The 12854-nt window shown below is 39.7% G+C and overlaps 1 protein-coding gene across 1 annotated transcript in view; it reads left to right on the top strand.

The window, feature by feature from the left end:
* The first annotated feature begins 2197 nt into the window (after window positions 1-2197).
* Window positions 2198-12854, top strand: part of SLC23A1 (solute carrier family 23 member 1) — a 260181-nt gene continuing 249524 nt past the window's right edge. The window contains exon 1 of the mRNA XM_073573448.1: window positions 2198-2289. Within this exon, the coding sequence (XP_073429549.1) occupies window positions 2263-2289 (27 nt within the window). The 5' untranslated portion in view covers window positions 2198-2262. The remainder of the gene's footprint in view (window positions 2290-12854) is intronic.

Here is a 12854-nt window from a genome sequence, read left to right as displayed (position 1 = left end):
CTGTCGTATTAAAACCTTACTGGCCTATAATTTCCAGGTTCACTTTTAGAGATGGCTTGTCCATTACATTACTTAGTTCTCTTATTACTCGTGGGTGTATGCTATCTGGACCCAGAGATTTATCTATTCTTATCTTATTTAGCCAGTTTCACACCTCTTCTTGGGTTAGATTTGTGACCCTTAATATAGAATTTTCTTTGTCTCTCGGCATTTCACCTAGCATTTCATTTTCCACTGTGAATAACGTGGAGAAGAAGGTGTTTAATATATTAGCTTTTTCCTCGTCATCTACAACCATACTTTCCTCACAATTTTTTAAGGGGCCTATACTTTCACTTTTGATTCTTTTACTATTGATATAGTTGAAGAGCAGTTTGGGATTAGTTTTAATCTCCTTAGCAATGTGCTTCTCTGTTTCCTTTTTGGCATCTTTAATTAGTTTTTTAGATCAAGTTTTTTTCTCCCTATAGTTTTTAGAGCTTCAACAATGCCATCCTGCTTTAGTAGTTTAAATCCTTTCTTTTTACTGTTAATTGCCCCTCTTACTTCTTTATTTAACCACATTGGGTTTTTCCTATTTCTTGAGCTTTTATTCCCACAAGGTATAAACCGCTTACAGTACCTATATAGGATGTTCTTATACATTTCCCATTTATTATCTGTATTATTATTATTTCTGAGGACATTGTCCCAGTCAACCAGATTAAGGGCATCTCTAAGCTTGTCAAATTTTGCTTTCCTAAAGTTCAGTGGTTTTGTGACTCACTGACAAGTTCTCCTAGCGAAAGACAAGTGAAATGGTACAATATTGTAGTCGCTATTTCCTGGATGCCCGACGACCTGCAGATTTGTTATTCTGTCAGGTCTATTAGATGGTATTAGGTCTAAAAGTGCTGCTCCTCTGGTTGGATTCTGCACCAATTGTGAAAGATAATTTTTCTTGGTTATTAGCAGAAACCTCTTGCCTTTATGGGTTTTGAAGGTCTCTGTTTCCCAGTTAATATCTGGGTAGTTAAAGTCCCCTATAACAAGGACCTCATTATGGGTTGCAGCTTCATCTATCTGCCTTAGTAGTAGACTTTCCATGATTTCTGCTTTATTTGGGGGTTTGTAACAAACCCCAATGACAATTTTCCCTCCATGCATTTTGATCCATATGAACTCGACATCCTCATTCCCTTTGCTAAAATATCCTCGCTTAAAGTGGACTTTAGACAAGACTTTAGATAAAGACAAACCCTTACTCCTCTCTGATTTTTATGATCCTTTCTAAACAGACTGTAACCCTGTAAGTTAACTGCCCAGTCATAGCTTCCATCTAACCATGTCTCGGTTATTCCTACTATGTCATAGTTAGCTGTAGATATTTCTTCTTCTAATTCTTCCATCTTGTTTTTCAGGCTTCTGGCATTTGCGAGCATGCAGTTTAGAGGATCTTGTTTTGTTTTAATCTCCTCCCTGTGGATTGTTTTAGAAATTTTCTTACTTCCCCTCTGAGTATGTTGTCTTGGGTCTTCTTTTCCACACCTCATATCCTTCATCAGTATAATATCTGGCTTCATGTTTGAGTCTAATGTTTTTCTTCTTGTCCCCTCTTCTTCTAGTTTAATGCCCTCCTGATGGTGTAGCACTTGGTCCCCGCCTACCCAGGCTCTTCTCGGACCTCAGCACCATCAATTGCTGTGCATCTGGGGTCAGCCTTGCTTTGTTGCTTAGTCATGCCACCCCAGACTCTCCTCTGGTCTTGGCATGGTGGTACCACTACACTGCCCATTTCATTGAACACCAAAAAATACTGTAATTACCATATTCATTTTTATACAACTTAAGGTTGTTCATCATTGAAATATGGCCATGTGCATGAACTTTTTTGTGACTATTTGACATCAATTCCAGCATGATTGCTGGTGCCAAACTGAGTTTTTAACTTTTCTATTAACAAAATGTAGTTTTCATCCACACCTCTTTTCTCTAGTGAAAGAAGCATAATTGTCAGTTCTAACTATATATAAAGTATTAGGATGCTAACTCTGGTAAATGACAAATAAAAAAGCCTTAACAGTGCTATTCTAGCCTCTCAAGCTAAGAGCTAATAATTACACATTAGCCTATGATTTGTTTTCCTTAAAACTTTTACTAAAGGGATATAGTTAATGAATTGCCTAGAAAAGGCACAAAGGTTATAAAGGAACAACTAACAGACTGTTCTATTCTTGCTTCCTGAACAGTTTTACAACTTGTTGCATCTCTATTGAAGCTGATATGGATGCTGAAGATAGAACTTCAAAGGTAACTAGCATATTTTTTTTCTTTTTGTAATGATGTACAATCCAAAATAATATTGTGGTACCGTGTTAGCCAGAAAAATAGATGTAAATACTTATGTCCCAAAAAAAATGAGAAAAGCATTCAAGGAGTGATACCTTTATTGGCTAACCAGAGAAATTATATTTGCAAGCTTTCAAGGCTCAGAAGGCCCCTTCATTAGGCATACAGTATTCTGAGAAGAGATGGCAACATTTATATAGGAATTATACAAGGACATGAGAGATGCTTGAAAGATAGGCCAAGGAAATCAAATTAAGGTTTTGTTATACACCACCTAATCTACATGTATACCAAAACGTTAATTTGATTTCCTTGACCTATCTTTCAAGCATCTCTCATGCCCTTGTATAATTCCTATATAAATGTTGTCATCTCTTCTCAGAATACTGTATGCCTGATGAAGGGGCCTTCTGAGCCTTGAAAGCTTGCAAATATAATTTCTCTGGTTAGCCAATAAAGGTATCACACCTTGAATACTTTTCTCAATTCTTTTGGGGACATAACTATTTACATCTATTTCTTTTTGTAATAAACATTTATGCTCAGAACAAATATTTCTGTGCCTAACCTTTTCACTCAACCCTTATCCCATCAGTATCCAATGATCCATTAAAATGAGTCTTTGACACCTTTCACTTAATTATTAGTGCTAAACTGCAGGCTCCTATCACCAACCTCAGTGCTGACAATCTAGCCCCTTATTTCAAAGAAAAAAATGATAATAACCGATAAGAAGTTATCTATCAAACACCTTTCCTCCATCAAGTTCCCATTCTGCCTTTGAACTAGCCTCAGAAGTCACCAGGCTTCTCGATTCTTCTCGTTCTTCTACCTGCATCAATGTAAATAGTCTATCACATCTCCTTCAGTTCCTCTCCTGTCATTACTCACCTAACCAAAATATTTAACCTCTCTTTTACCTCTAGTAATATCTTTCATAACCCTAATACTTAAACTCATCCTTTGATCAGAACTGCTATGCTTGCTACAGCCTTTTTCTAATATCCAAATTATCACACTACTCCTTGAATTTTTGTTTTAATCATGTCTAATCCTTTCAGATGACTCTCTTCTATAACTTTTAAAATCTTTTTTTCCACTCTATACACGCTACAGAAACTGCCATTAGACAAGTCTCGAACATGCTACTAATATAAAACTAATGTATAGCACAAAAACCCATAAAGTGAAATGGCATAACTCACTTAGATAATAAACCACAAAAGAACAAAAAAATCAGTATACCATGCCAATAAAATAGATATTTACTTTATTCAAATCAATCAATAATACAAGATAATATGCAAAAACACAATTTCAAGGCAACTACAGAATGTGTCATAGGAGAAACCAACGCCAGAAGCCTGACCTACTGGAAATGCAAATCGGTGCACACAAAGATTCACAGACACTACCACCATCTGTGTTGGCCATATAATGGCTGGCAGTACAAAGACTGCTGTTATGTGAACTAATGATGGTTGCTGTGATCAAAAAATATTTTCAAAGGTTCGCCTCCTGACGAAGGGGCGAAACACACGTTGGGGCGCCTGTGGAGGACCGCATTAGCACACCACAAATTTTATGCAAGTGCTTTGAAAATATTTTTTGATCACAGCAACCATCATAAGTTTACATAACAGCAGTCTTTGTACTGCCAACCATTATATGGCCAACACAGATGGTGGTAGTGTCTGTGAATCTTTGTGTGCACTGATTTGCATATCCAGTAAGTCAGGCTTCTGGCATTGGTTTCTCCTATAACACATTGTGTAGTAGCCTTGAAATTGTGTTTTTGCATATTATCTTGTATTATTGATTGATTTGATTAAAGTAAATATCTATTTTATTGGCATGGTATACTGATTTTTTTTTGTTCATTTGTGGTTTATAACATAAAACTAATGTTCACTTCTCTTGTCTCCTTTCCTGTATCTCTCTGTAGCATTTGACACAAGTTGCTTATCCCTATTCTGAATTGTATGGACCTCAAAGATACTGCTCTCTTTATTCTACAACTTTTCTTACTGAACCTTCAATGTATATTTGTTGGCTCTAATTCCAAATCTTTTTCACATAGTATCGGGCTTCCTCAGGGGGTCAGTCCTAGGCTCCCTCCTCTTTTCTCTATATACCACCCCTATTGGAGAAACCGTCATCAGATTTGACTTTCATTACCACCTTTATGCTTATGACACAGTGTCTGCTGTCATCACCATTGTACTACTACAAAAGGCCAATGAATGTCTGTCTGCTGTCTCTAACATCATGGTTTCCCTGACTCGGAAATCGAATCTTTTCGAAACTGAACTTCTTGTATCTCCTCCTGTAAAGAAGTGGAATATAGGTGTCACTCCTGGAAGATATTTACTGTATGATATAATGGTATATTTGTAATATTTGTATACTGCTGCATGGTATATTTTTATTACATAACACTAATGTATTATCTACTATATAATTGTCTAATTCTGTCTGTCTGTCTGTAATGGAAATCCTGCCTTGCTGATTGATCGCGGCAGTTAAGCCGCGACCAATCAGCGACAGTTGCTTAGTCGTCGTGGCAACAAGGCCGCATTGCTTATTGTACAGGCACATTACAGCCATTAAAGGCATCATTGCTGCGTCGCTCATTACACAGGCACAGTCCTGTACATAATCTGGAGTACAATACATTAGGTACCAGCAGACCAGTGACTGCAGCTCTGGGTGTAACTGGAGTACAATACATTAGGTAACAGCAGAACAGTGACTGCAGCTCTGGGTGTAACTGGAGTACAATACATTAGATACCAGCAGAACAGTGACTGCAGCTCTGGGTGTAACTGGAGTACAATACATCAGGTAAGATCTGAACAGTGACTGCAGCTCTGGCTGTAGCAGAAGTATAATACATTAGGTAAGTGCAGAACGGTGTCTGCAGCTCTGGGTGTAACTGGACTACAATACATTAGGTAAAAGCAGAACAGTGACAGCAGCTCTGGTGTAACTGGAGTACAATACACTAGGTAACAGCAGAACAGTGACTGCAGCTCTGGCTGTAACTGGAGTACAATACATTAGGTAACAGCAGAACAGTGACAGTAGCTCCGGGTGTAACATGAGTATAATACACTAGATGGTGGCCCGATTCTATCACATTGGGTAGTTTAGAGTCTCTGTTAAAATAAAAAATAGTTATATACTCACCTTTCGACGGCCCCCGGACTCTGTCCCACCTCTCACTATGCTCCCGGCATCTTCCGGTCCCAGTAATGATTAGCGAGAAAGGCCCGAGATGACGTCACTCTTGCGAGAGCGCGACGTCATCAGCGGTGTTTCGCACAAAGTATTACTGGGACCGGAAGATGCCGGGAGCGTGGTGAGAGGAGGGACAGAGTCCGGGGGCCGTCGGAAGGTGAGTATATCACTATTTTTTATTTTAACAGAGACTCTAGATTACCCGATGCGATAGAAGGGCCATCATCTAGTCTTTTATATTGATGCAAAGTATTGTGATTATATGCTTAATATTATGGTTTAATGCAATCATTTTTATGTAGAATTTATGGTGGAACAGGCAATTAGGTAGGGAATAGTTACAGTCAGTCATCCTTACAGCTAGGAAATGTTGTGTGGGATGTTACTAGGTGGTTTAGAGTAAATTATACTGTATATAAAATATACTGTACATGTAGTGAATGTTTCCCTTGCTGGCCACTGCAAGAGGAGGCTTTGGTAGCTTCTATTGATCATTGATGGTACTTGAAGCATGAATTGAATTTTTAGAATATTCTGTAAAAGAGCAAGTAGTTTTGTCTTTAAATATACCCCTGGATGTTGAAAGAGTTCATTTGGGCATTGAGCGTTACTGTGGTGAGAGACTGTGGAGCAAGAACCAAGGCCACACAAGTGTGAGTGTGTGTGTTCTAGAAGGATGAAAATAGAAAGATCCTGATCCAGTTCTGCTACTGATTTTGTGGCTGATAATCTCGAGTATAGTTAACAAAACCTAGAACCAGGACGGAGGTCTAGGAAAAATAGAAAGGATCGACTTCATTAATGCTCAATAATTATCCCCAAAAAAGTGCTTATATTGATACACAAACCATATATATGGTCAACATTTCTAGCTAAATAGACCAGGCTTCAGTATTGCCCAGTAACCAAAGAAGTGAAACCTTAAATAGCATATAAAAATAATCTTTCATTAGATAATTTTTAAAACCAAATACATTTTTTTTAAAAAAAGTGCTGAAAATGAAGCAACACACACTGAGATATAAATGTTACAGGAAATTGTCATATATCTGTATTGTTGCAGTCACATGATTAGAAAATACAGTATTATTTTATTTTATGCAGACAAAGCATATCATGTGGAGGCAAATATTCTAAGCTACCCGGACATCTTTTACAAAAAAAACCCTCCTAATTGTAATTATTGGGGAATTTGTAATGAAAAGATAAGATGGATGTATGTATAAGCATACTGAACAAATCTAGCCAAAATATTTGCAAAGTGCAAAGAAAACATTAGCTCTTCATGTTACAGATTAGAAATGAAATGTTAGCCTGGCTAGTATATACACCCAGTATAGAGTGCATTATATATGAGAATGACATCATCAGATGAGCAGAGGGACGCAACACTCATTTATCTTCCTTCACCAGCAGTACAATTGCCAGGTATATACAGTACACCATTTTTTTCATATACTGTACAATATCTTCATTAATAAACTGAAATGTACCAAAATTATATCCTCAGGCTTTTTTAATTAGGTGCCCAAAGTAATACAACAGTACAACATTGTTTTTTAACTTACATGTTGCGATTTCAAAGAAGAAACAGAATAAACAGCATGTGCAGCAATAAAGGCACCCCTAATTAAAACTTGGTTGGTCTTTGGAGATGGCCTTATACACTTTGGAAGTCTTGTGTTTGCTAATAGCTGTTCTGATGGCCAGTTCCTTTGTCTTCACCATTGTGACAAAGGAACAGGGTCTACCATGTCATGTTTTTAAAACCCAGACGTCATCATTCATTGGCTAATTCATGTCACATGGGCACCAACAATTAATCACTGGTGATTCTCATTTGACATTTACCACAGGCGAGTCAAAATGTGTTTCCATACTCATTTAATGTAAAGGGTGCCAATACTAGTGTCACAGAAAGCTTTAGGTTTTTCTATTTTTCCCTCCCATTGTTTTTTGTTTTAAATTATTGTTTATAATTTGCTCTTTTGTATTTAACATGAGTGCACTTTACAAAAAAATTGTTTCCCTTGATTCATTTTTTTCAGGTGTGAGGTAGCGCTGTCATTTACTTAGGGGATTCTCGCTTGCAGCGAACAAAAGCCAGTTCCGGCATGGATTTTCCATCAAATCATACAGTCCTTGCTGTTTATTCACACCTCATAAACCACAGCAGCAACAGAAAGTTCACTTAATAGCATTACCAGCATAGCGTCCATTATAATGCTTCACTCTTATTATCAATGTCCTGTACGCAGGCTCACTTAGCCTCACAACGGTCTCACCCAAGTCAGGGTTCCTCATGCGGCTGCAGCATTCCGCACACGTTCGTTCCCTCCAGGGAACTCTCAGGCACACATCGCCATTGCTCCCAGCCACTTAACACGTGCTGTCTGGGAGGAAGCTCCATCTCTGCGGGACCTTCCACACTGGACCAACCAGGTCCCAGCATTCACCCCATGTGACCTACCCTGGCCACACTATATGGTCCATAGCCACGCCCACCGGGTCACGTGACTATGACCTCATCACAGGTCCCTCAGGCACTCACATAGCCTTTTACAACAGGCGTTTTCAGACACACCCCTGGGTGGGTTTGTAGGTAACCCGCCCGCCCAACTCCCGAGTTACCTGGAGACTTCTCCCTTATACCTTGAAACAATACTTCAGCAATACCATTGCTGATCAACACATAACTAAGTCTCCATCTCAAAGCCACCCACTTTGAGATACATAAGCATCCTTCAGGATTTTGCCACTCATCCTTTCTCTTGGAACCTCCACACAGCTCCCCCTAGCGGACATAGTGGTCACTACACCACACAGGAGATAGTCCACATTATGTACTTACACTTCATGGGTGCCAATAACGATGACCAGGACTGTATCTAGTCCTTTACTCTAAAATTTGTCCAAGTCATGCTCATGTATAATGCACTCTGTATTGGGTCATGATGCCTATAGGCAATATATACACGCAAAGAAAACGTTTGATCATCAGCATAAAATCTGATGCACTTTTTGCACATATTCACTTTACTTATAAGCAGTATATACATGCCAGGCTAAGATTTAATTACTAATCTGCAGCATGAAGGGCTGTTGTTATCTTTGCACACATTGCACTTTGCAAATGTTTTGTATAGCTTTGATCTAATTAAATTGGATATAAAAATAATCTTTTAAGTTTCAGTTTTATTCTTACTGGGCAATACTGAAGCCTGGTCTATGGTGATATTTAATTGATGCTCAGTTAGAGTTCCAGAAAGGTAGCTGTTTGTTTGTGGGGACCCAGAGAAAGCAGAGGTGACAGAGAAAAAGGCTACGTATAAGCTTGACTTGTAATTTAGAGGATGAAGTATAATTAGACCAACCAGGTCAAAGATTGCACACAGTGAGTAGGCTGCAGGCAGGAGGAAAGAAAAGTACTATCAGGAAGGACGAAGGGCAAGTGAAAGGTAATGAGTGTAACTGCTGGATACTGTATTAGTTATGTGACACCACGTGGAACCACTATTTATGTGCACCTTTTGGAAACAGAAGGAACGATGAGCAAGTCATTCACCTACTTTTCTGTGCATAATAATTCTATCATGTTCTTAAATAAAATCCAGTTTATTTTTCTAACTTGGACTAAATCCTTTCTTGCCCATACTGTAAGTCTTTGGTTCCTAGACTATCTTATAACATGTAGTTATAAAGGGATACATCTACAGAGTATTAAAATACACACACCCTGAAGAACCTGTTGCACGGTTGTTAAAGATTGAAATAAAACACACTGGCCCGTGCGACCCTTGCACTATCTGTATTAAACTTAAACCTGATTCCTCTATTTCCATATTTTGCTCTACCAGAATGCCAAACTGTGTGCAGTTTTAGGGTTATATTTGACTCAGATAGTTCCTTCACTTCCAATAAACAATTACTCGTTTACTCATGTCACCTACACCTCAATAATATTTCCAGAATCCATCCTTTTCTTACCTTTTAAGCTGTAAAAACTCTTACCATAAACTCTAATTCATTCTAATCTAGACCACTGCAACTTTCTAGTAATCAGACTTACTTTCACTAAACTCCTCCTCCCCAAACTATACTTAATGCAGCAGCAGGCTCTAATTTCTGATCAGCTGGTATGTGCATGTGTCCACTCTCTGCCAGTCATTGCACTGATTCCCCATCTGCTATAGCAACAAATTTATTGTAGTTAGTATTCAAATACATTGTGATGCTAGTCACAACTCACGGGCAAGCTGTGAGGCTGGGTAGTCAAGATGTCTAGGGTGAGATACCAAGGAGGGCGCTGATCAATCTTAAAAAAGGAGTAAGGCAAAAGCATAGTCAGGTCACAGTCTGAGGTCAGAATTCCAGGAATGCAGCAGATCAAGAAAAAGGTCGGGCCCCAATAGATCAGATACATAGCAATGAAAAACAAGCCAAACAAGCTCCACTGAGTTAAGGCTACAACTGGCAGTAGTCACAGGCAGAAAACAAGCTAAATAGCCAGGAAATCACTCTGAACAGTTGACACCCGCAGTAAGCCAAGTATTACCCAGCCCTGATTGAGCAACTGGACTGTCAATCACCCCTCACACCTCAGACTTGGATTGGATGGCTGAGCTGCCTCTCACCACACTAAGTGGAGGAATTGTGACAGTACCCTCTCTGTTAGAGAGGCCTCCAGACCCCAGGTTTCCCAGGACACCTACTATGGGCCTTCATAGTACTAGCCAGAACCCAGGATCTCTCCTCAAGTCTGTATTCCCTCCAATGAATGAGGTACTGGAGGGAATTATGCACCCTCTGAGAATCCACGATCCTCTGTACCTCATACTCTAAACATCCATCAGCCGAAACCACAGGAGGCAGACAACACTGAAGGGATAAACTCTTTTAGCAGGGATGCAAAGAGATGGAGGAAGTTTTAATCTAAAGACAGCCAGATTACCTCCATAATCTCATATGGGCCAATATATTTAGGACCCAACTTCACTGATGGTATTTTCAGCTTAATATTTTTGGATGGTAACCAAACCTTACCAATACTTTGAAGATGGGACCGGCCAAAGGTTTCCTGCCAGCCTTCTATTTTTGGCAGTGCTGAGTCACCACAACATTTTTTTGAACCCCCCTCCAGACATCTCCAAGTCTGTGTATGGCAACTTCAACTCCAGGACAACCAGAACTCATCCTAGAAAATTCACCAAACTAGGGATGAAAACCATAATTGCAAAAAAGTGAGGTTCCATTAGGCTGATTGACCCGACTTTTAAAGGCAAACTCAGCAAAAGGTAAAAACAAGGACTAGTCCTCCTGATGAACGACCATAAAACATCTTAAAATTTGTTCCAACGATTTGTCCTTTCTGTCTGACCGTTGGTAGTAGGCAGAGTAAAATGACAAATCAATCTCCAATTTGATATAAAACGCCCTTCATAAATTGGAGACAAATTGCACCCCCCATGAGAAACATTGTTCAGAGGGATTCCATGCTGTCTCAGAAAAAATGTTTAAAGGAATTCCATGTAATCTCACCCCATGATTGATAAACAGCCTCAATGTTTCAGCATTCAGTATCCCTGATAACGGGACAAAATGAGCCTGTTTACTGAATCGGTCAATTACCACCCAAATAACTGTTTTCCCTCCAGACAAATGCAAATACGTGAAGAAATTCATGGACAAATGAGTCCATGGTCTTTCTAGAATAGGAATTGGAAGTTTCTGCTGAGGAAGCCACGCTGTGTGGCGATAAGCGTGGGGTTCCCTTTCCTCCACACACCATGACATGACCGGGTGACCTCTATCCAGATATTTATAGCAATTACTAGTGATCGGCGAGCACTAAAATGCTCGGGTGCTCGTTGTTCAGGCCGAGCAAATTGGAATACTCGGGTATTCGGACAGAACAACGAGCCCAAGGTAAGTCTATGAGGGACCCAAGCATTTTTACCGCGATCCCTCCCAGGGATCCTTTTAAGGTCTAAAAATGTCAGAAAATGATGGAAACCCTGCTCAAATGACAGAGGAACATCATGGGGATCACCCCTGGAAGCATTTCTGACTCCAAGGTCACAGCTTTAAGCAATGTTGTCAGAGTTTCATGACATTTTTACAGGCGCACCAAAAAACATACAAAAACTAAACCAAAATGGATTTTGCTGGGAAATGTGTTAAGGTACATCCTTTCCAGGTTAATGACTTGTATATAAGGCAAAATAATTAACCCCAGGCCAAAATGTTCCTCCCCACTTTTGCTATGTTCACAAGCAGCGTTTTTGATGCGTTTTTCAACTTTAACATTGCTTTCAACCAATACTAATGCGTTCACTGGGAAATGTCATTGTAACATTTAACAACCCTAGCTGGCCATGTGGTGTGTGACACATAAGGAGACACATATTGTTTCATTTCTGAAGGAGGGACTCTTAAAGTCACAAAGCCTATTTTTAGAGGGGCATCAGGCGGCATTAATATTCTTAATGGGCCATTATTAAACAGTGGGTCTTCTATGCTGCTATTGCCTATGCAGTGAGTGGCTGGGCTGCCAAGAATTACAACGAACTCCAATATCCCTTTCAGGAGAGGTACAGGAGGGCCTCCTGAAAAAATATTGCATTGAATGCAAGGTCTGCCTTGCTATCAAGTCATATGCACCCCAATATGCCTTTGAACCCAGATACTGGAAGGCCAAATGAAAACCCACTTCACAGTCTTCAGTTGGTCCTGCCATACAGTTTCCTTATGCATTGAGTGCAAGGGATGCCTTGACCCAAATTTGCACGCACCCCAATCCGCCCTTGGAAGAAACATGGAGGAGGGCCTCCTAAAATAAATGTCCCATTACAAAGGAGCGGGTCTCCTAGACTCGTAATGCCCATACACTAAGTGTATGGGCTGACAAACATTTCCCCATGGGGTGTACATTTTTTAAAAATATAATATGGGCATCATAGACACCCTTGCCAAAAATTGGACTGCCTGTAGCAGCACAGAACACGTTAACCCTGGTGATCTAGTGGCAGTGAATGAGGAGACATTGATGAAGGCCTCATTAAAAACTAGGCCTAATGTAAAGGAGTGGGTCTCCTAGACTTGTAATGCACATACACGCTGTGCATGGGCTGACAAACATTTCCCCATGGGGGGTAAATTTTGAATAAATATACTATGGGCATCATAGACACCCTTGCCAAAAATTGTACTGCCTGTAGCAGCACAGAACACGTTAACCCTGGTGATCTAGTGGCAGAGAATGAGGAGACATTGATGAAGGCCTCATT

This window comes from Dendrobates tinctorius, unplaced genomic scaffold, assembly GCF_039654945.1.
Source record: "Dendrobates tinctorius isolate UK_male_01 unplaced genomic scaffold, ASM3965494v1 ptg000035l, whole genome shotgun sequence".
Taxonomy (NCBI): domain Eukaryota; kingdom Metazoa; phylum Chordata; class Amphibia; order Anura; family Dendrobatidae; genus Dendrobates; species Dendrobates tinctorius.
This window is presented reverse-complemented; position numbering and strand designations above follow the sequence as displayed.